Below are 25,621 nucleotides of genomic sequence, written 5' to 3'. Positions count from 1 at the left end.
GTTGTCTGTGTGCAACAGCTTGACACATTTTTAGCAATTACGGTTGGGCCATAAGGACTATTGCAAAACATTGGTTCTTCTTTTTACTGCATAGCTGTTGCCAGAAACAAAGGTGACAATCATAAATATTCACCTACTTGCCATTATTTTATTTGTCTATCATGAAATGTGTTTGGCAACAATCGCCCCACTCGTTGTCATAGTTCCTTTTCAATAAAAATAAGTTAATTTAGGGGCCGATTCACTAACTTTGAGTGAAGGATTCGAAGTAAAAAAACTTCGAATTTCGAAGTGTTTTTTGGGCTACTTCGACCATCGAATGGGCTACTTCGACTAAAAATCGTTCGACTATTCGACCATTCGATAGTCGAAGTACTGTCTCTTTAAGAAAAAACTTCGACCCCCTAGTTCGCCATCTGAAAGCTACTGAACTCAATGTTAGCCTATGGGGAAGGTCCCCATAGGCTTTCCTAAGTTTTTTTGATCGAAGGATATTCCTTCGATCGTTGGATTTAAATCCTTCGAATCGTTTGATTCGAAGGATTTAATCGTTCGATTAAAGGAATAATCCTTTGATCGTTCGATCGAACTATTTGCGCTAAAATCCTTCGACTTCGATATTCGAAGTCGACGGATTTTAATTCCCAGTCGAATATCGAGGGTTAATTAACCCTCGATATTCGACCCTTGGTGAATCGGCCCCTTAGACTTGTGCTCTTCCTGGGCCTTTTGAATTATTTAATGCTTTTTACTGACACTGAGATGGAAATAAAAAAGCACAGCATATCTGCCACCTTTCAACCAACATCCAAAATGTAAAGGCTATTGTGACCCATGTTTCCTACTGATGGAAATGGGAAGCAGTTTTGGGCAGGCAGCAGTGATTCTAACAATGGGCCAAAATCAATTCCGAGAGAAAAAGTTTTATCACATGAAACGTGATTCAATTTGAGATGCAATTCAATTCAGAAAAACATATCTCACAGTTTATCAGGTGAAAACTCTATTGAAGTATATGGAAAAAACTAACTGAATTTGGAGAAAAGTTTTTCCTCCCTGAAATGAATCTCGTCCATGAGTTTTCACGTGACAAACAATGAGATAACTTTACTGAATCTGGCCCATAATCACAAGCAGCATTGATAATAATGCCTTGTGCCAATGACCTAAGCAGAAACAAGGCTAAACCCCACCCAAAAAAACCAGACATGTTTTAAATATATATATATATATCTTTATTATGCACAAATAAAGAATATAAAACAAGACACATCCAACTTGCACAAAACAGGAGTGGGTTACAATACAAATACAAATATATTGTGCTTTAACTGGCCAGCGACAACACCTTCCGTTTCATTTGATATGATTATTGTAACAAGTTTTTGCTAACAATGAAGTGTCTAATAAATGGCTAATTCTGGACGGAACTACACAATATATATATCAATCACTTTTCCTCTATGAAGTAATGCTATTTGTTAGCAGGAATTAATTATTATCAGACCTTTAAATATTCCTTTCTCACAATGAGGTAGATAATATTGCAGAAAGCATAAATATAAACTGCAGACAGGTCCTAATTTTGAGAAAGCCGACTGTGTATATTCTGCCACACATACTGAAGTTAAAACAGGACCCTTTTACTGAAGAATAAACTCATAGGGGCAAATTCACTAACCTGCGGAGTTTCGCTAGCGCAGCCTTCGCCACACTTCGCCAGGCCGCCGCTAATTCACTAAAATCCGAAGTTGCGCTCAGGGAGGTGAAAGGTAGCGAAGTTGCGCTAGCGTTAATTCGTCAAGCAAAGCAAAGTTACGCTAGCGATGCCTAATTTGCATACGGCGCCAAGTTAAAGTACAATGGACGTATATGTAGCAGCAAATACATTACACTACACAAGCCTGGGAAAGCTTCATAAAATAAAATTGAGTTGTTATTTTGCCCTATACTTGTGCCCACTGTATAGTTTAGGTGCCATATGTTAGGATATATAGGGGAGGAAGAGTGCCCCCAAAAAAACTTTATGATCTTTTTCAGCCTATCACCCTTAAAAAAGGAAAAGACGCCAGCCTTTTTTGGGACTTAGAAAAGATGTCAACTTTTTTTGAAGCAATCCCTATCTACTCTATTGCACTTCGCCTGGTCTGAGGTGGCGAAGGCAAGTCTGACGCAAGAGGTAACATTCAGAAAAATGCGCAAGTTAGTGAATTGGCGTAGTTACGTCGTCCCTTCGCCATAGCGCAACTTCGTCTGGCGTAAGTGTGCGAAGTAGCGCTAGAGTAGGTCCACTTCACTAGCGAATTTATGCCAGCGCCCGTTAGTAAATTGGCGAAGTAACAAAATGACGTCACGCTGGTGAATTTGCACTAGCGTTAGCCGCTTCACCCTTTAGTAAATTTGCCCCAATGTATTTAATGCTTAAGGCCAGATGTACTAAACTTTTGGGGGAAGTGGGCAAGAGAAAAGGATCAGCAAAATACGGTATTTGTCCTCTGGGACCTGCTGAGTTAAATTGCTAAGTCTTAGAGATGGCTGTCTATCTTCAGGGGTAACACTCTAGGGAGCCTAAGTATTTTAAACTTGCTGCCAGGAGTTGAAAATATTGTGATTGTGCCGTAATGTCAGCAGATTTTGTACTGACTGGAACTAGTTCAGGTAAAAAAAAAAGAAACCCCTAATAACATTTATGATGCAGTTTGCCAATATTTTGCTGGCCAACGCCCCATCTCCATTCTGTGCTCCATTTAAAGGTAAATGTCACCACTGAGACTAGGTGAGAAAATATACATGACACCCATTTTAACAATACCATAACAATGAAATGGGATCGGCCTTGTTGGTGCCTTATGGTATAACACTTGAGAAACTCACCAAACCTATAAACATATGCACATGTCTGTCTGGAGGCAACAGAATCAGGCTTATGTCACACAGGAATATTTAGTTGTTGTTTATTTCACATTCAATAACGTGTTGGAAAAACAAGGGTGTTTAAAATATGCTCGAATAAAATTTCCATCCAGGAGAAATTGAGGGAAACAATGCAAATTGCATACAAATACAGCGACAATATAAATTGGAGCTTTGGGGGCAATATTTTGAAAGGGGTTGTTCACCTTTAAAATAACTTTCAGTATGATGCAGAAAGTGATATTCTGAGAAACTTTGCAACTGGTCTACATTTTTTATGGTTTTAATAAAATTTAGTTTTTTTACAAAAAAACCTGAAAATGTTGAGTATTTTTTTAAAAAAAAATTGAGTTTTGCCCCAAAAAGCCTGACCAGAATTTAGCAAATGACCCTCTTTTTTTACTAGCTGTGCACAAATCCAACGTTTAAAGCTGAACAACTTCCTGCCATAGACAGTAAGATGCCACCTCATCTCTTTAGAGCTTCAGAGCAACAACTAGGTGCATATAATAAGGCAGAGGCTTGAGCTGACAACCCTAATGACTGAGCTTTCTGCAGGGTGCATTTGGTTTTGATCTGGATAAAGCAATATTCAGAGGTTCTTGTCTAGATTTTATATTATCAGAAAACCAGAACCTATACACCCAACTTTTAAAAAATTCAGTTCTATTCTACTTGCCTATAAGCCTCAAGATATACTGTACAATTCTTTATATTGTATATTTAGTTTACAAAAAAAGTGCATTCCAATAATAATCAGTGGGCTGAATCAAGTGATTACTTACATTAATCCTTGTGCATCAGCACACATCACATTAGCAGGCTTAGAGCAGGTCACCTCTTATCCAGATTCCGGTGTGTAGTCATGTAAATTCATAAACTATGACAAGGACAGCAATCCCCTAGCATCCACCTCTCTACTGTCCCTGTTTAGGCAGGGCACCTGCATACTGGGAACCCAAATGAAATGCAGATTTTGGGTGGGCAGAATTTAACCATATCAGACCTGTGTAACAGCGTGGTTTTGCTGAACCAGGATGTGCCTTAATGTGATACTGACACTAAAAATCTACTTTTTAAAATATGAATGTACATTAAAATTTCTATTGCAGAGAGGTTTGTTTTTTAAAGTAATTGTTAGTTGAAGTTCCTACACCTGACTGTTTTGCCAATCTGACTGTCCCATCTCAGTCTGTCAGTTTCTAATGCTAACGGACTCCTGCTGCACAAATATGGCAGCCTCCTCATAGACGAACACAGGGAGTCAGATAGGTCATGAAAAAGCATTGGGCAAATACTTTACGGCAAAAAAAGTAGCATGCAAAGTCAATTTTATGGTAGATGTAAAAAAAAATGTTTACTTTCTGGTGTCAGTATCTCTTTAAAGAGGTGGTTCACCTTTAAGTTAACTATTAGTATGTTTTACAATGGCCTATGGCATACCTCCCAACATTTTGGAAGTAAAAAGAGGGACAAAAAAAAATTTCCCGCACGTAGCGCAGCAATTTTTTTGACCACACCCCTTTCTGTGGCCACACCCCCTAATTACCATGTTTGTTTTACAAAATTTGCCAGGTTATGAAAGTTTGAAAATATTTCTCCTTATCTAAACTGTGTTTTTGTGTCTCAAAATTGTTAAAAGTATCTTATTTGCACCTGTTAGCTGTTCTGGGCTCTCTGCTAAAAGCCAATTAAGTGAGAAACTTTGTTTCTTTTTCTGGCTGTTCAGTGCAGAGAAAAGAGGGACTTTCCAGCACAAATGAGGGACTGCGGGTTGAGCTGTCAAAAGAGGGACTGTCCCTCCGAAAAAGGGACAGTTGGGAGGTATGCTATGCTAAGCAATTTTTTACTTGTCTTCAATATTTTTTTTATATAGTTTTTTAATTATTTCTTTTTTTCTTCTGACTCTTTCCAACTTTCAAATGGGGGTCATTAACCCCATCTAAAACACTGTTGCTCTTTAAAGATGCAAATCTATTGTCATTGCTACTTTTTATTACTCAGCTTTCTGTTCAGGTTCTCTCCTCTCTCTTATTCAAATCAGTGCATGGTTGCTAGGGTTATTTGGACCCAAGCAACCAGATTGCTCAAATTGCAAACCGGAGAGCTGCTGACTAAAAAGCTAAATAACTAAAAAAACGCAAATAATAAAAAATGGAAACCAACTGTAAATTGTCTCGGAATATCACTCTCTAGATCATACTAAACGTTAACTGAAAGGTGAACAACCCCTTTAAAATGTCCCTGTTTTTGAAGTGGTATCGGAGCTCTGAACATTTGAGACAGAAAACCTTTGTTAGTCCTACTATTCCATAGGACCCTGATCTGAGCTGACATGTCAATACTGGGGATTGCACTTAGCACAAGGTTACCTGTGTTCAGAGCTTTACAATGAATTACAACCCAAACTAACAGATATATAATCAAATAATGAGATGTACAGTATAAATGACTCTGTAACAGCTGGCAGTTAAGCAATATAAACATAATCACACATATTCCAAACATATATTGATGTAATGGAGAAGAACAGCATTTCTCTTTCGTATGTTCCGACTTTAGTACAGACAAACAGTTTGCATTCATTATATGGCAATAAATTGAAAGTGACATTCTGTATAAAGAAATGTTTTTTTTTAATCTTTAAGTCTGTAAATATAGACATATATTTTTATAAAGTAAATTGATACAATACAAATATTTTTTTTCCTCAAACATATACATTTAAAGTGTTTACAAACATGTGCAGTCCAGCCCATATTTGGATTCAGGATTTTGGAGAATGCCAACTATGAGATGGACGTTAAGGCAGAGGGGATTTACAAGGGGATGTTAAAATTCACAGTAACTGACATTATCATTACAAAAAAATCTTATAGAGTAACATTTATCTTAAACATTTAAATATATTTTTTATATAGAATGTAGTAAAATATAGCTATATGAATAGTAAAGACTCTTGTCTTCTTTGAAGACATTTTTAAAGATTTTTTTTGTACAAAGAATATGCTTATAAAATACATTCAGCTGCAGGTTAGGCAAAGCGCATGATTGTCCAACAATACGGTTCTGTAGCTTATATTATTCCTCAGCCTGTCAGAGGCACTAATAGAACCATTGGCAAAGCTAAAAACCAAGGGGCACCACTGTAGTATTCTAATTTATGGGCCAAACTCTGCTCCACCTATCGGGTGTCACTCAGGGCTCCATAATGCTCCCAAGACTGTGACCTTTTCGGCCTCTCTCTACTAGATACAGGGGAAAGAGCTGGGACTACAGCGGTCCATACTCACTTGTATGTATGAGCACAGTGAGATTTACTGCAAGGCCTTTAGAAGAACAATGGGTTATTAATGTCTCTGATAGCAACATTTTGCTTTCCTAACTCTGAGCACAAGCTGAGAACAATGCTGTTGAGCAGCAAAGTTAAAGAGAGCAAGACATGGCAAAAAACCCACTATAATACTATATCACAACATACTAGCCCCACTCATGCAAGTGAATGAAATAAGTACACAGGCTTATCATGAATGAAGCATAAGGAGTACTGCAATACCACCAACGACCTCCACTGGAAGCCTCCAATGATCTATGCTGTAGAGAAAAGACAGACTGCATGCCTGCATTTGTTGCTAAGCTGCAACTCCATCATCCTTAATATTTGTTTTAGTAGAATGAGCATCCCCCAATATGCAGTTTGCATCCAGTTGTAGCATATCAGATGCAATCCTGCTATAATCCTTAGCAATGGCAACTGGGGTGCCTATTTCACAGTACATGTCACTGACCACTAAGTTCTCCTACTCCATTATCACATATTTCTTTTTGAAACCATATAACACTCAGTAAATGGGATTGTATAACCCATCCTGTAAATAAGGATATTAAAAATCACCAAGAAGATGTACAACTATGTAAAAGGATAAGGACACTATACACGCTTAGAAATTATACACTGAATTCAACCATTGGCCACATTATACCTTATTATACATAGACAGGGATTTTGGACAATTTAGGAGTCTGTATTGGAATGCTGTGATGTGTATTATTGCACTTCAGTCTTATGACTCAAACAAATAGGTTTTAGATGGCAAAACAGTATAGCTTATAATACAAGTGATATCACAATTATAAATATATAACAATAATTCAGTTATAATACTGTCACTGGGCATCACAGCTACAATTTTATATGATTAACAAGCTATTTTGTATGTATACACATTCATGGGGTAGTATATAGAATAAGGAACAGATGAAATACACATAATAAGAAGGGTTTCAAATAAAAAAAGTAATTAATCTATGGGCTTTGAGTCTGTGGTTTCATAAAGAGATACTGAAGAAGGGAGTGCAGGGGTTGCAGGAATAAAAATTCCAGATGGATCAGCTCAGGGCCCCATCAGCCAAAATACTGTTTTGTTTTTTGTCTGGCTAGGTAGTAGCACAGATTCACAAACTAAATCATTGTATTATCAAATCTGCAGAAGCCACAGAAGCATATTCCTGCCAACTACCTCTTGGTCACCAGTGAGATAAACTTCAGTCTTTAAATCATTCTATATAAGGTATATGATGAGATAATCCTACAGTATCCTTATAAATGAGAAATTCTGACATTAAAAGCTACCAAGCTCTTATTTTAGATAGCAGACCAGTACTTTTAATACATTACTTTCCTTATGGCCACAGAGAAAACAGTATCGTAAATAAAAAAGAGTTATTGCGAGTCGTTAGGCATCTAAACCTTCTGTTCTGATATAAAAGCTACTGGCAGCCATTATACAGTGTAACTTTTGGAATGAAACACAAATAAGAGTTCTTTCCCTCTTTTACTAGAGCTTACATGGCAGGATACTTTAATATAATCTATTCCACAATTCCCTTTTTTTTGGAAAAGTACTAGAAGCAATATAATATTTTTATCCAACTGTTCCAGGTTCTTGTATACATTCAATCAATCTTTCTCACAGGTAGTGTTAAAAACCCATTATCAGGTTACACAACAAGCTAAGGCGGCTAATGTCTGTTGCTCAGCAATAGACTTCAGCCACACTCAAGAACAATGAGGATCTCAGGGCCTCTGTCCTCGAAAACTGCCCTCACAAGATCCAAAGCCTCTCTATTGTATCATAACAACAAAAACTACAGAGACCTGGAAAAGCTCTCTCATGAAAAGGCACTTGGAGAGTAAAGTGTTTTTCCAAGTGCCGCAGGCAGACTCATTAAAGCTTTATCTATGTGGCCCTGTCTCTACAGTCACATTAAGAGAAGCTGTTGCTCATACTCTACATAAACAGATGCTTACTGAGACTGAACTTTGGGCAATATTGGTCCAGGAAGAAATGCATAGAGCTGAAGAGGTCAAAATAAACACAGAAAGTTGCATGAAGAGCAACAAAACAGCAATAAAGAACCATTAGAGAAAGTGCTGCTTTATAGTGGCTAAATATTGACACTGCATTAGAGCGCCCATGGCAGCTTCAGAATATACCATATGGGTGTTCTTTTTCTAATTTCAGCGGTATACAAAGCCATGGAGCTCAGATGCAGGTTGAAAGGACAGAAGCAGCATTATTTAAACTGGCACACACTTCACATTGAGAGCCAAGGAACCCATGTTGCAGGTTTACACACTGCATAATTAGTAGTATAACCACTCTTTGGCATGAAAAGCTTCGGACAGGTCCAAAGACTGCATCCAACCAGGAAAAAAACAAAAATCAGGCGATGTTACACTGAGATCTCTCTCTTCCCTTTAAGAAAGAAGCCAAATAAATCTTTCCAGCTTAGAAATGTAATATCAACAAACAGTGACTTTGAACTCCTGCCCTTCACGTTGATCTTCAGTCTTCCCTTCACTTGGGTTAGGCAGTGCTGTTACTGGAACAGGGGGTGCTTTGTGTGCTGCCAATGCTGTGTGCTGCACTGCTGTTCTCCGAAGCCGGTGGGGTCGTAGGGACTTGCTGCCTTTCTGCCTTTTCACCTGAGAAAGTGCAAAAGAAAAGTACAGAGATTTTAGATGAATCAAAAACAAACTCAACAACAGGTTGTTTCTAACACAGGCAGGGTAAATTTCCACGAAATATGTGTAAATGAAAGTTAACAAGCAAGCATCTATTCTATTCTATGTCCTCTCAAATATTTGGCTAGGAAAGGATTTATCGAAGTTGTGCTATTTTCAACTGGAGCAAGACAGCCACCTGGCATTTACTGTTCATTTCCTCTGTAAAAGTGATAAGTGCTCATTAATAAAACCAATTAACTGCTTGCTGAGGATAATAACCTAAATAAATAATTTATTGTTGTGTAATAGACTTCAAGCGTCCCTTACTAGCTATAGTCACTTTCCAGTATTTAGTGATTTTCATAGCGTATAATTATTTTTTTATCTTTCATAAATGTAGCCGTTGTTCGACATATTTAAACAACATAAAAACATTTCCCCTAGCCACTTGGAAAGGTAAATAAGAAATGCTTCAGGGCCTGCTCAGGCACTCCTCCTGTTTTGCAGTTTATGCAGATGTAGTTATGAGCAAAGATTTCAAAACAGTGTGCTGAATGTTTATCTCAGAATGACTTAGTACTGACCATTTACAGAAAAATTTTGGCTGGGTAAAACCAAATGAGCAAAGGATTCTAGTAATTTATAAGATTAGTTAATGTAGTTTATGGATGACATTTGTTTCATGGCAGCATAACATCATGTATAATACACGCATAGGATCTCTTATCCGGAAACCCGTTATCCAAAAAGCTCCAAATTATGGGAAGGCCGTCTCCCATAGACTCTATTTTAATCAATTAATTCACATTTTTAAAAATGATTTTCTTTTCCCCTGTAATAATAAAACAGTACCTAGCACTTGATCCCAGCTAAGATATAAATAATCCTTATGGGAAACAAAACAACCCTGATGGGTTTATGCCTTGTTTAAATTATTTTTCAGTAGGCTTAAAGTATGGAGATTCAAATAACAGAAAGACCCCTTATCCAGAAAGCCCCAGGTCCCAAGCATTCTGGGTAACAGGTCCCATACCTGTACCGGTATAAAATGATCTCTGGGCATAATGATTTCTAACAAAAGTGAAAATGTACCTATGTAGCTAGAATAGCCTTTTGCTATCATTTATAAGACAACCATAGTTATATGTATATGAATGTCTATATAAATCAGGGTCTCCAACCTGTGACTATCATTATACTGGTGAATACATTTTTGCATCACCCAATGGTCTGGAAGTTGCAACATAAGTGTTTGTTAGGTAGAGATGGCATTGTTCCATTGTCTAGCTGGAATGTTTCAGTAATAGCAAGCAACATAGCAATTTTGTTTTCAAAATAATAGACAGCACAACCTTTAAATAATGATTGCTTCTCTTTATCCATTGATTTTATATGTAAAATGTTTTTGTTGTTACAGAAAGGATGCCTAGTATGTATTGCAAATTGCTGAGTGTTCTCTACAAGTTTAGTGATTTTCGATATTGTGAGCACACATACATATGACATATATCAATATTGTTTGTTAGCTATAAGAATTTTTGAGTACAAAATAAAGTTTTGTACAGCTGTTAATCATGAGTTGATACAACCACATCAGCAGGTTTTAATATCTCTGTTGTGCCCCTTCTGTAGCAGCTAAGTGGATGCTGGCAACACCAAATGCTTGAAATCTAAAACCCTAAGCCCACACATAGGAAGCATACAGTATACGCTGCAGACATGTGGCCTGCATTAACTATTTACATGTTATTTTAACAACTGGTACATTTATGTTTTACTCTTTTTTCCTAGAACATACTTTTTTCCTTTTGGGAGTGAGGTTTACTCAAATTGTTTGGAAAATTGCAGTAGATAAGCCAAGAGTATCAATTTACCAATAAACAAGATATTTCCCCCAGCACTGGAAGACATATAGATATGTAATAACACACCAAGTTCTTCTTAATTAGACCTGCTAGTGGCAGAATGACCCCTAGAGCATTGCTCTATGCACATATACAAAAGAGGACAGTACTACTATCTAAATACATTAACCACTGCAAGTTTCAGTCCCCTTCCAGGGCCCCTGAAACATCTGTGCCAAGAAAGCAGAATGTAGGAACTGGCTAAGATTATTTGCATGACGGGTTTGTTACAACATTACTGTCAACCATTGTACAAACCAGGCAAACTCTGTAAATGGTTCAAGACCCGCACAAAATATCAAATATACACAATGGATACCAGGCTGCAACATTATAACATAAAGAGCTTGGGTTAGGAGGACAGATAACCTACTATAACTTATTCATTGCGTTCCAGAAATGTTTGACACTCACCACTGTTAATTTTTTTTTTGGAGGGGGGATGGAGGCGGTCAGTGAAACCTTAGCTATAACAGAGTAGTCTCAGCTAAGTGGATCACATTAATCACAACTGTACTGCAACTTGAGAACGGACCCAACATTCTCTGCTGAGCTGAAGGCAACAAACAGTGTATTTTTCTTATCCTCTCTGCTTGTTTTAGGTCCACTGCCTCCTATCACTAAAGCAACAATAACGCTTGCCGTAACATTCCTCTATGCTGAGCTGCTGGCTATAAAGCTGGGAAAATGTAAACAGTTCTATAGTTGCTGCTAAATCACAAAAAAATTAATTACAGTTGATACATTGATATGGTAATTACTGTATGTAGTGATCAGTATTGATTGATTTGTTGTAGATATGCTCCGAGAAGAAGCATTAGTGATAAACATAAGCAAATCATGTAGGGTGAAAACATCTATGCTCCTCTGCTTTAGGGTCTCTCTAACAGAAATGTACAGAAATGGCTAAAAAATTGGCAGCAGTATGCTCACATTTTAAGATAATAATTTTATTAAACATAAGGGAATTCTGAAAAGTTATAGGGCCATACTTATCCGTTTCATCTTAGTTTTTTGCAAATATGCGGGCAGATAAAAATAATGTAGAATTAATTTTGAAAATAAATTTTTGTGTTTAAATAGAAAAGCAGCAGTACTACCATGCTTTATGGATGACATTCCAACTGCCTTCATAACAGTATATTTGACCACAATGATCCTAAAACCTAACTGAACCCATTGTTTTTAACAGCTTTTCAAATTGATGATGGCTGTTTACTGCACTATTTTGCACTGGCCATGATTAAAAGGGCAGCCTAGCCCTTTTTTCAATATTTTTTTAATAAATATGGGTTGTGCTTATCATACTTTTTATCCACTGTTTTAATTAGGAAACGTCTATGGTTTTTAATATACCTTACAATTGAAACTGACACATATCAGCTGCTTAAAACATATTAGCAGTCCACTAAGAAGCCTCTCTATAAACAACCCCCTCCCTTCCCCCATCTGCAGCCTTTGTTAAGTGCTGAGATAATGAACAGTTTATTATACAGAGGGCTTCTCATAGTCATGTTTAATGCAAGAAATAACACCAATTGTTGATATTTCTAAATTAAACAGGAAAAATAGATGACCACAGAATGATTCTACAGAATGATTTTTTAGTAACATGGGAAACAAACCCATAGGAAAAAAAGTCAATTTTTATTGATCTACTGCAATTAGATGGGAAAAAATATCTGATCTGGGAGGTAGAAAATATTTTGCTCAATGTTACTAAATTAATAAACAGTGTAATTTATTGTAGTCATCAAAGGCTGCAGAACATGCAGGTACACTATAACAGACTGAACCATATTTAGAAATAACAGCACTGGAAACAGAAATCTACTGAAAGAAGGAGCATATTAGCATCATACAGATTTAGCATAGGCTGAATTAAATTGCCTTCTGCTTTTAAGGTCAAAGACTACATTAATGTCTTGGGCAGCATTATTATACTCAGAGTAAAAAGGACTGCTATTCCCCAATTCGCAATTGTGAATTCAAATTCACAAATAATAAATGGGATATTTTAGGATTATGAGTCCTCTGTAGCTAGTATCAGGCATTAGTATGTAAGATATTTAAATAAGTAAGCAAGCATAGAGGTAATACGGAATGCTTGCATGAAACAAAACACCCACCACAATATTGTGTCAATGCAGCACAGAGTGAATAGAGCGCCCATGTAAAAAGTATTAAAGAGGAACAAGAAATATTCTGAGCACATAATAAGTTAAAACCATACTAGATCCTTATCTTATGTAACTAATAAGGATTCATTAAGCACAATTAGCTGTACTACATTTAAGGCAGTTAAATCATAGTAAAGTCTAAGTAAGAAAACAAACATGTGATTTATAGGCGCTGTAAACAAGCTGGATGCAACTACATGTACTTTATTATTCATCATTTGGCACTTTCCTGATGTTACTCCCTGTCCAGGAAGTCTGAGCATTTGCTTTTCCATTTGCCAAACACAGACTGATGCCATGAGAGTATATTTAATCAGAAATTATAAAAACCTTCTTAGTCCATTCAGACTTCTGGAAAATATCCTTTAAGTACAAAGGCCAGTTCAACGCATTGGACATCTGGACGTCGTGAATAAATCTCATAAGGACCGTAGGCCACTAAGAACGTTCCTTTGGTTTAAGAACTAATGGCATTATTGATGGAGATGGTGAATTTGTTACTAATACTTTCATTACAGTGCACATATACAAGTGATAAATGAAGTTAAACAACCAGATGCCAAAGGGTTGCAAGAAGCTGAAAATTGCTTTTAGCCAATAGTTTTCAAACTCCCCTTTGGTTAATAAATTAACATTCATGAGTTATTTTATCAGATGTTCTTATTACATGGGGTGACTAAATACTATAAATGCAACACCCAGCCACCCCGATTCCTGCAATATACACACAAATATAACCTAATGTAACAGGGAGCATATAGCTGAGATATTCATGCCTCTCTTTCATCTTTTGTTTGAAATTTTGGTGCCAAAAAAGAAAATCTCAGTCCCCCTAGATCCCTAATCTTGGGTCCCCAGATGTAATCCCAGCATGCTTTAACCCTTTGAATATATGTAAAATAATTGTAGTCAAGCAAGATCTGGGGACCCAAGGTTAAGAAACAGAGTCCTAGATCATCTACATTTTTGTAACTAGTTTTCGAGGAAAAAAAGGCAGATTTTCTTTTCATCTTTGAGTATAATTGCAGTTTTTTTCTATTCCAATGGGGTTTTAGAAAAACGCTAATTTATTTCATGGAAAATCACCATTAGCTAAGAAAATAAACCACTGCATACCACAAATTACTCTGTACTGTATGCCAAATGATTATTGTTTCATTGTTTCAAAAATTGAACTCATATTTCACATTGAGCTTTTCTACTGTACAAGAAGTTTGCTTTGCTATTATAATATAAATAACCAAAATATGAATTTGCTTTACATACAATATTTGTAGTTGCTATGAGTCAGCATCACTGCTGTATTTATGTTCTTGGGTAACGAAATAAATACTGGTTAAGTTCACTCGTTGAGTACCAAGATTGATTTCTGCCACTAAAGGGCCAATTTAAAAATGCACGAGCCTTCAGGTCCAAAAACCAAGTGATTCTTGTATGGCTTCTTCCTTACCTTGGCTTCCTGCTGATCAGGGTTTTTTCCCAACATAAAATAGAGCTCAGCTCAGGGGGGAAATCCTGAATTGGCAGGAAGCCAAGGTATTCAAAGAAAGAAACACACAAGAGTTTAGGAACTCTTGCATGATTTTTGGACCCTAAGGCTCAAGCATTATTAAAGTGGGCCCTGTGTGTACCCTTTAGGGCACTGCCCTTACATTCCATGCTAACTGCTTGGACTTGAAGGTGTGGCTTGTTTTCAAGCACTAACGACCCTACTGGCCCAGATGTTAACTTTTCAAGTAAAAAAGTGTACCTATATTCATAAAACACCCTTACTGATGTGTTAAAAATTGTTATATTTTCCATGGGAATACAGCAAGTGGATATATTTGTACTGAAAATATAGGCTTTTTAAGGAGGGCGCTTTCATATCAGATACTATGGGCTCCTTGTAAAGAAGATAAGATTCCAATGGGAGTGCCAATATTTTGGTAAGGTTGTAAATTCCCTTTCCTCACACATGTTACATTAGGACTAACACACTAATTAAATCTTTATGAATTCTTAATATGCAGAACAATATCAAAATTCCCATAACTCATATCTGTGTCGTGGAACACTGTTGTATATTGCTAGAGAAAGGCTATTATACCTTATATACTCAGTCATACCTCAGCTCATAGTGAGCCACCCCCCCCCCCTTTTAGTTGCCCAAATAGGGACTTTCCTACAGGAATTTGAGAAGTACGAACTATATTGTTCAGTAATTTCATACCACTTGGATCAATTCCAATTTTCTCCTTATTTGTCTACCATTAACTTGCATCTTGGCTCCACAATAAATCTATTCTCCTATGACTCAATAACAATAAAGCCCTCTTTAACCATTCCCAACATTACATAGCAAGCTTTAACTAAGGACACATTCCACATTCACTGCGTTGTTCTCCTCCCCTTAGTTACACACAATGTGAAATATGCCCCTACCCTGCATGTTTATTTATTCCCTCAAAACCCACCCCTTTGCTAACATCTTAAAGGGACTTTATACATCCTCTTCCAACATGGGCTTTATTAATAAGGTTTGCGCTACAATAAATACAAGCCTTACTTATTGTGCACATGTTTAACAAATGTGTATAATGGAATATACTAGCCCTTTAATTACTACGAGTTTCCTTACAAAAGTTTATATCAACTGTTAAACTGAAAATATTCCATACCAAGTTAAGGTTATTTATAAATATGATCTTATATCATTGTGAAGTGCACAGCTGGAGAAGTGTCCGGCCAATGCATAACTGGATGCTAAAGTAATCTGGCTAAATAACTGGATGCTAAAGTAATCTGGCTGTCACACTTAAGATGAACGAGAGGTGATTTTACCATGGTTCTGATGATGTTTTTATTTCTGACTCTAACAGTAAACATATTTTCAGACGTGGAATTTCTTGCTGAACACAAAACTTAGTTTTGGACTTTCAAGACATGATGACATTTTACCTCTTGCCTATTTTAAAGTATTCACTGGAAGTTAAAAGCATGTTAGGTCATTTGTTTTGTTATCAAACAAACCTTTAGCTATTTGGATAAAGTCCACAAGTCGATCTTGCTTTTAGAGTAGATCATCTAGTTTGCACTTCAGACACTATGAAATAGTTGATATTTGCACAGAAGGTTGCAATGAGTGTCTGGACTACATGAGAGAAAAACAATTATGGAAATGTGTTACGTTAACTATCTAACAATATATCTATTTTACTCATAATGGGAATTAGCCAGCAACACTTTGCAAAGCAAAGGATGTAGCAAATGCTACATTTGATATATTTTGAAAATGTGTTCCCTAGGTAGAAGCAGGTGACTAATAGGCCTGGATTAAACCTGACTTCTGCCAGGGGCATTGCTGGGTCTACTACCGAATGAAGATCCACACCTGATACTGGTGTGCTGCTTGTGTAAAGCACAGAATATGTTAGCACTATATAAAGAATAACAGTGTTTAAATGACAGTAAAGCCCTTTTTGCACACGAGTACAAAAAAAGGATTTATCTATCTTTCAAGAACAAAACAGGGAGTGGTTTAATTTTGCCTGGTGCATTGTGGGCAAAAACACATGGCAGTCTTTTATACTTTCCACCTTGGCCTCCACTTTGCAAACAGCTCCTTTTTTCTCAATCTTGTTTACAACTGAAAACAGAACATTTTGTCACAGATGTCATAGATCCAACTTGTATCCCATTGTTTACAACACTGTATCCTTGAGACTGGGGCCAGATTCTTGTGGCATGTGTCAATTATAAGTTCCAGACAGCAAAGCTCACAAATAGGTTTCCCAGCTGTCACAAACCCATGTGGCTTTCTTACAAAACAACAGTAGACTTCCAAGGTCCTTATTTTGAAACACTGCTTGCAAACCTGATGTTTAGCCTCCTTTTGACAGCAGGCACTGCCCCAACAGAATTAAAAAAATACAAGAGGATGCTGCCATAAAGAATTCAAGCACATTTTTATTGTATCATTTTATATATTTTCCTTAAACTAATTCTCTTTTTGAAAAAATAACCTTCCCTGTCTACTCTTCTTATTATCCATCTCTACTTTGCCGCAGACTAAGAATCAGCTCCTATACTCGAATCAGCGCTCTTCTGTGCCTGCACCCGGAACCACTGCATCGGGCCGGGTACTGACACATGGAACGGATTTTGGCGCCGATATGCATACTCCTGCATTTTAATGCTGAAATCTGCTCCATGTGTCGGCAACCAGCCCGACGCAGTGGTTCCGGGTGCAGGAACAGAAGGGTGCTTATTCGAGCAAATGGTAAGGCTAGTTTTAGGCATCTCCCCATGAATGATCTTTTATTTTTTGCCTCTTTCATTTAATGATGCCAATGACATGAGTTCACACCCCTGTATAAAATAAACGGTTATATGCGTATACTGCTATTATTTTGCCAGTAAGTTACACATAAATAATCACAAATTTATCCACAACACATTAGTTTTTACTTACACGCACCAGCACCAGCTGAGAGAGAAGATAATCTTACATGAATTTTTTAAATTAAGGTGCTTTGTAAATATATGGTTTAGAACCATCCACTCGGTCATACAAGAAAATATACTTTATATAATACACAAGAGCCATGAATATCCTGTAAATGATATCCTTATAAACGGTGCTTAGTGATGTCATTGGTTATAATTAGAGTTTAGTGATGTCATTTCTGTCACATGACTCACAGAAACTTGTGTATTATAATAAATAAAGTACCCCCAGTTGCAAAATATGAGGATATTAGAAGTTACCTCAGAGTTCCATGACCTGTATAAAAGCACTCGGCATTCTGCCTCATGTTTTTATATGGTCATGGACAGGGCAGCCATCAGAAATCGCAGGGCCCCAAACGACAAAATTTCCTGGGAACCCAGCGCAAGCCCCTCCTACAGGTACGCCCTCCCCACCCCACAGGTCCACCCCCACCACACAGTAAAAAAAAAAAAACATTGGTGGTTAGGGTTCCCACATGTTAATAAAAAAATATTGGTGGTCAGGGCGCCCCATTAAAAAAAACATTTGTGGTCAGGGTCCCCCATTAAAAAATATTGGTGGCTAGGACCCCACATGGTAAAAAAATATTGGTGGAAGGCCCCCCCCCCACAGTTTTAGGAAAATAGTGGCCAGGGCCCCCCTTAAACGTAAAATGTAAAAAAAAACTAAAAAACTTGCCCCCCCAGAAGTTTAAAAAAAAATTGTTGCCCAGGGCCCCACCACACAGCAGGGACCACAAAGGGTTACCTTTAGGGGGTCCCTGCCATGTTACACTCACTTTATTAGCAGAGCCCATCTGCTGTAAGTGAGCTGCCAACTACAGAAGGGAGGAGAGGAGCACATGTGGCTGTATCTTCTTCCAGTGACAGCATCTTCTTCCCTTATTAGTCACAGAATTTCAAGTCATGGTGATTGGATGAGCTGGAGGGGAAGTTTAAACCTCAGCTATCCAATCCCCGAGTAGCTCAACCGGGACTTAAACTCTGTGACCAATAAGGGAAAGTAATGGACAAAAGATACCTCCCCCTGTGCTCCCGCCCTGCCTTCTGAAGTTAGCAGCTCTCAGAAAGCAAGGGGCCCTAATCAAGTAAGTGCTGCGTGGCCAGACCCCCCTTACCCTCGGGCCCTGGTCATGGAACTCCTCTGTAATATATAATCTCCTTATACTTTACAAGAGGGAGTTCTTTATTTACTATATATAATATATACAGTATTTATATCTTGTATCACTTTGTGGGTCCGTGGTCTAGATAAAAATGTCTGCTATATGCACTGGCATTGTGTACACATGCCCAAGCATGCAGCTTAAAATCCCAAAAGACACGCAACTGTTACCACTTTATCATCAAACAGGTGAATAGGATTCAATCCACTCACTACGGCTTTTCTTAAGAGTATATACAGTCAGTGCAGTCCTCTTTGAGGTCACCTTACTCAGCATGTACGATATTCAGAATAAAGAAATAAAAGGGATGCACACTTGTGACTGTGATGTTAGGGCCCACCAGTACTGTGACTTGAAAGGCCCTTCATACAAAATGATTTTCCCCCACCCAGCACCCATCCTCGCAGCAGTTTTGTACTCCACTAATGAACACTTGGAGGCTTGGAGGTACTTTTGGTACACCACAAATTGTAAGTTTGGATCCCTTTTAATTTCTTAATTATGGGTATTGTACCACTGTATCAACATTCAGAATCTCATAATAATTCACTTAAATATGGGAAAATGATAGAATATTTGACAAAAACACAGCCAGATAATATCATGTGGCCTAAGACCAGGGGAGGACTTGGGTGCTCTTAGCTGTAGGTCCGGCACTGCCTAGGTCAGTAGATATGGCAGCAACACTGGGGGACTGACACACTTTGCAATAAAACTCTGGTTGTACAATAATGACAGATTATTTCAAAGTTAGTGTCTAACATTATTCCTTAGAATCCTAAAAACCAATACTCTCTCTTTGAGTTTGCCAGTTGTGTTTATTTTTTATTTTGGATATTAATGTTTCTATACAAGAGAAACAAGCTTTTTAACATTAGTGTCCCTTTCGTCCTGATTCTGAGTCACACAGACACCATCTCCATGTTTAAGGAAACACCACCCATTAGTTTAATTAACAGATAGTTCATGTCATGACTCATATGCCATCTGTTAATGTGAATAACAGATTTTGGTTTCTAGCATTTAAGGATCCGCATTCATTCTAAACTATATGTTTGAACTAATTTGTTCATTTTTAACAAATATGTTAAGTTGTATTGTTCAGCTAGAGGGTGACTTGTCCTACAGACTAAAGGCCATACAACTATATTTGCTAGATGCTGATATAATCATTTCTTAAAAACAAAGCAACACACAGTAAAATCCAAATTCTCTCACTTTCTATCTAATACTATATGTGACCTATATGACTAAAAAGGTAGCTCTTTGTATTTCTTATTAAAATACATGGGAAAAAATGGAAAAAACAAAGAGCACAGTCAAAAAAGATACAAACACATCTTCATAATCCAATCATCCTTATACTTTATAAAAAGTTAAGCCTAGCATGCAAAATGTTAATTTTAAAAATGCCAATGGTATGAACAGTGTTTCATGCTAATTCTGATGGCATTTAACATATCCACCCACCATGTCATAGGCCTATTTAGAACATTTAGACATTACCAAACAGTCTCATGTTTTGAGAGAAAAATCCAGTTGTTTTCCTAAAACTCTGCAGTCTGGCAATATACCACTGCTACTTTATAAGAGGACAACAAACAATTAAGAGAGGTAAAACATCAATGTGATTTCAAACTCAAAACTGTGCTTATAAACACTACATCACACAGATTCTTGATGTTGTTTTTACCCTTTAAAGGAAGCTATGACCATTACTAAACATAGTGCAAATACGCCCCCACCATTTATTTCATCCTCCTCTGATTTTAAAGACTCAGAGAATGCCATCCACATAAACAGTCTTTAACTTTTAAGTTATAAATGGAATAATGCCACAACAGTTACTCTGCTATAGTGTTTTTCCACAGCATCCAGAACAGTTTGATTAGCTTTCACCCAAGTCCCATACCGATTACTGTTCATGCTGTAACCCCATTCGCTGCCACACTGCCCTAAAGGAAATTTAATGTAACAGACTTGTATGTGATAATACAAAAAGCAGCTGTTAAATCCCTACATAATCATATTTTTCTAACAATTGTTGTTGAACGGTATATATTCTTACTATAATCTCATCTCCATTCACTAAATCATTTTATAAAATGAGTCAAACTTTATGAAGCATATATTATCCCTTTGCACATCTCATTCAAGTTCCATTATCAAATACCAATATAATAATTAAACATTCTTCCTTTGTTCAACACTGCCCTTCACACCCTGATTTAAAGAGGAGGCCCCTCACTATAAATAAAATAGCAAAGTTATTTATCAGAGATTGAATGCTTAATAGACAACTAGTGAAGTAGTGCTTCACCACAGAAGATTGGCTGCCACTAAGACAATGGGGTTTTATAATAAAAGGCACTAAGTTTGCCCAGGAGCAGTAACCCATAACAACCAATCAGCTGATAGAATTTACTAGTCACCTGTTTAAAAGCAAACACCTTATTGGTTGCAATGGGTTACAGCTTTTGGTAAAATTTAGTGCCTTTTATGACATATGTGGGTATGGGTTTAAAGGGGAACACTATGGGGTTATTTACTAAACTCCGAATGCAAATTGTTTTTTTTTATTCGTGACTTTTAAAAAAAAATAAATCACACATTTTTCGGGAATTTATTAAACCCCGAGGATGGAAAAGTCAGAATCTGAAAATCCGGCATCTCAGACCTGTCGAGGTTGCACATAAGTCAATAGGAGAAGTCCCAATGATTTTTTTGGCAATACCCCGAAGTTTTCAGGCAAAATTCTCGGGTGAAAACTCTGAATAAATTGTGAAAATCGGATGAAAAATCTGAAAAAGTTGTTTTTTTCACTATTTTTTCCCGCATACTAAATTTTTGGGAAATTGTATTAATAAATAAGCCCAAAAACCCTGTGCGGATTTGGTCTGAGTTTTTTTCAGAAAAATATTGAGATAAATTCGGACTTTGGTAAATAACCCCCTATATTTCAATCCCCAGATTCCGCTCCCGCTCTTTCACGCAAAAATAACTATAAAATACAAAAACACTTGTTTCAGCTTAGCTTCCCATTGGTGCAGGTGACCTGCTGGTTTCCATCATTAAGCAATATAAACCCTAATGGTGATATCAAACTTTAATGTTGGTACAAACTGTCAGAATAAACAGCTACAGAAATAGATGTTGTTTCTTGACTTTATACCATCTAAAAAAAGGGCAGAAAAGCATCCTTTTATATTGCAATTATAACATTCACATATAACTTTACAAAATGTTGTGAGTTAAGGAAACAGAGTTTGAATAAAGCTGTGGAAGTATATCAGCAAACTCAAGCCTCGTGAATTCTATCTGTTTGAGTATGAATAAAAAAAAATAAAAAAAATAGATTGTAAGTATTGTTTGGGTCAGGATTGTCAACCCATCTGTGTACTAAGCACTTAAGCTTAGATTAATTTATTTTCACTGTCTAATTTTATAACAATAATAAATACATACATACAAAAATGGATATTTTTTTATTTACACTTAGCTGGTTAAAATAGGAGACCTACGGTTATTAAAAATGTTACATTTTTGGCTGGTACAAGAAACCGTTTACAGTAATACTGAATTCTTTATTGGCACAGCAGCACTTGGCAGACAGATTGCCTTTAAACTTCCCTTCAATACTGTAAACCACTTCATATCCTGCGGTGCCCTTCAAACTAGGATCCAGCACTCAGCACAATTAACAGAGTCACTCGCTTCTCCAGTCCCTGAGCTGTGGTGTAATGAAATGGAAATTTGAAACTCACATGTACTGCCCAGACTGACTCAAACTGTATTCCAGTAACATCTGCACAAGTTCCAAGTAAGCCCTTCTGAACAGATGTGAATGAGTTTAGATTTGGGGTTGGGAGAAGGGGGTTCAGAGTAGCAGAGAAGTGCAAAGGTTCATCTAAGTTGAAAGGAGAGGAGGATAATTTGATTGTATTGCATTTTTATTTGCATTTCTCTGCTATGTATTTTTTTTTTAAATCACCTTGCAATATCACAAAGCCTCTATGTAGGATTATCAATTAGCATATGCTAATGGTACTTATTATGCAAAAGCCTATTTACCATGCATTTGTTTTCTTCTGTGACTGATAACCTATTTTCATAAGATCAATGTGATGCTGGAGACTGAAAGGATAAGTATAATATACTATGGACATGGCAACTACAGAAAATGCAATTCCATGCAATATTTACTAGTAATAATATAACTAATAATAGAACAACAGTGGGTGAAATTCCTAAATTTGGCCACTATGCAACAAAAAAACATTTTCCAGCTACCCCTGCACAACCCCCCAGCGATCAACCGTATATTACAGACTTATGCAATTTCATATTTTCTTCCAAATTTTCTTTCTCTGAAAAAACAAATGAAATGAAGCCGAGGATGTCTGAAATTTCCGCCTCACATACACCAATGACATCACAAACCACAAATGCACCACTTTGGTGCTGTGGTCTGCATGAGGTTTGGAAGCAAAGCAGAGTGACTTGTTGTGAATGATTAAGCAGACCTGGGATTCGAGTTGACATGATTATCTTGTGCTCCTGCTTACAGCTGAATATTAAAGTGTAAGGATTCAAAGCCACAAAATAAGGTAGTAAGGCAAACTAAGGGGCATATTTATTACGCGGTGTAAAAAACAGCGAGCTTTGCCACACATCACCTTTTTTAAAATAAAGGCGGCAAAGTCATGTGACTTGTGCTCTGCTAAACTTCAATAACTCTTTACTGCTGTACTGCAAGTTGGAGTGATATCACCCCCTCCCTTTTCCCCCCAGCAGCCAAACAAAAGAACAATGGGAAGGTAACCAGATAGCAGCTCCCTAACACAAATAACAGCTGCCTGGTAGATCTAAGAACAACACTCAATAGTAAAAACCCATGTCCCACTGAGACACATTCAGTTACATTGAGAAGGAAAAACAGCAGCCTGCCAGAAAGCATTTCTCTCCTAAAGTTCAGGCACAAATCACATGATCAGGGGCAGCTGGGAAATTGACAAAATGTCTAGCCCCATGTCAGATTTCAAAATTGAATATAAAAAAATCTGTTTGCTCTTTTGAAAAATGGATTTCAGTGCAGAATTCTGCTGGAGTAGCACTATTAACTGATGCGTTTTGAAAAAAAACATGTTTTCCGATGTCAGGATCCCTTCAAGTTACAACATGCAAAAAAAACCCAAATCTGCTCTTTTTTCAGTTATATATCCAAACGAGTACACTGCAGATTTTCATCCCTGTTACTTCAATTTTCCAGGTGCCTACTCCCTAATTACTGCAGTCTCTTCCACACATCAGTGTGCTACAACTTACTACCAAATACCTTTACTTCAAACCATGGTATGCCAAAGGATATATTAAAATAGCTTGATATACCCTTAACACCTTGTCCATACCTCCCAACATTTTGGAAATAAAAAGAGGTACAAAAAAGTTGGTGCATGTAGTGGGGGGGGGTCATTTTGACCACGCCCATTTTGTGGCCACACACCCTAATTACCATGTTAATTTTTCCAAATATGGCAGGTTATAAAAGTTTGAAGATATTTCTGTGTTTTTTTCAGTTATTACAGTTTTGTTAATGAAGAAGCTGTGAGTCTAAATTCTTCCAAGAGACCTATTATCTTATCCTATTATATCTTATACTTATTTGCTTATCTCAAAATTGTTCAAAAGTATCTTATCTGCAGCTGTGGCTGTTCTGCGCTTTCTGCCAAAAGCCAATTTAATGAGAAACTTTGTTTCTTTTTCTCCCTGTTCAGTGCAGAGGAAAACAGGACTTTCCAGTACAAACGAGGGACTGTGGGTTGAGCTGTCAAAAGAGGGACTGTCCCACTAAGAACAGGACAATTGGGAGGTATGCCTTGGCACCTCAGGTGTCTAGCAATCACATGCGTTCTAGTACCCTCCCCAATTTTTACTGTAGTTGGTAAATGAAGCACTGTGCTCATGCCTCAATGTTGAATACATAAAACATTTATACAGTGTTCAACAACTTCTGTCCCTTGAGATAGTCTTGCCTTGGTCTACCACCCAGGGCAAGTAAATCAACACCTCCCCAAATGTTCTCTAACCTTCTTAGGCTGATACAGGCCTGGACTGAGATTGAAAACAGGCCCCTCTGGCATTTGCCACAACCCACAGATTGCCAGTCCGGGCCTGGGCTGATTGCAATCCTTTTTTTTTTTTTTTTTTAAAAATCAGTACATGACAGCATGCGTTTTGCACATGGTTCGGCAGGGCTAAGGTACAGTAAAGTGCTGGTCAAATTTGTAATTATTATTTAATAATAATTAATGAAGGTTACATTTTAAGAGTGCCTTGATCACCCTATGTGCGTTAATGTGAGTTAATATTATTCTACATGTAGCAGATAAGATATAAATAACAAATATTAGGGAGATGCATATTCTGTGCTCAGGAAACAGTTTTCTAAATGTGTACTGTAACACTTTATAAGAGTAAAAAAACAAATACACCAGTAATATTTTTTACTCTTTTGGGAATAATACCTGAACCATTAAAAAGCCTTTAACAACAAAGCAGAGGGAAGCAATGAGTATTGTAAGATAATTCAACTGGTTTATGAGGGATACACTCCCATAAACCACAAGGGTGGAACACATTTTGTTAGTTGCTGGGCTCAAGAATGTATAATATACATTATTCAACTGTTTATTTTGGTCCTGTTGGAAGTCTGCGTATGATGGTTTTCTTGGCAATGAAGAATCAGAGCTGGCTGTACAATATACTGAAGATTGCTCAGCATCACGAGACGAAGAGCGACAGCAGATTTTTCTTAATCTACAACTGTGTATGCAATAAGTGCAATATGAAAGGATGCAGATGTAAATTTGGATTAACAGATTACGTTTCTGTACACAGCACTGTTTCAGTGACTATGGATGAATCTGTTAATGTGAGGCTATGTGGCTACAGTGGGAA

At 37.1% G+C, this 25,621-nt stretch overlaps 1 protein-coding gene across 3 annotated transcripts in view; it reads right to left on the bottom strand.

Annotated features, from left to right (window-relative positions):
- Positions 1 to 5,530: 5,530 nt before the first annotated feature.
- tgfbr3.L (transforming growth factor beta receptor III L homeolog) overlaps positions 5,531 to 25,621 on the bottom strand; it is a 115,871-nt gene continuing 95,780 nt past the window's right edge. For all 3 annotated transcript variants that reach the window (XM_018258580.2, XM_018258581.2, XM_041590540.1), the window contains one exon: positions 5,531 to 8,902. In XM_018258580.2, the coding sequence (XP_018114069.1) occupies positions 8,784 to 8,902 (119 nt within the window). In that variant the 3' untranslated portion in view covers positions 5,531 to 8,783. The remainder of the gene's footprint in view (positions 8,903 to 25,621) is intronic.

The sequence above is a fragment of the Xenopus laevis genome, chromosome 4L (assembly GCF_017654675.1).
Source record: "Xenopus laevis strain J_2021 chromosome 4L, Xenopus_laevis_v10.1, whole genome shotgun sequence".
NCBI classification, from domain to species: domain Eukaryota; kingdom Metazoa; phylum Chordata; class Amphibia; order Anura; family Pipidae; genus Xenopus; species Xenopus laevis.
Note: the sequence above shows the minus strand (reverse complement) of the source record. Positions and strands in the feature narration are given on the sequence as shown.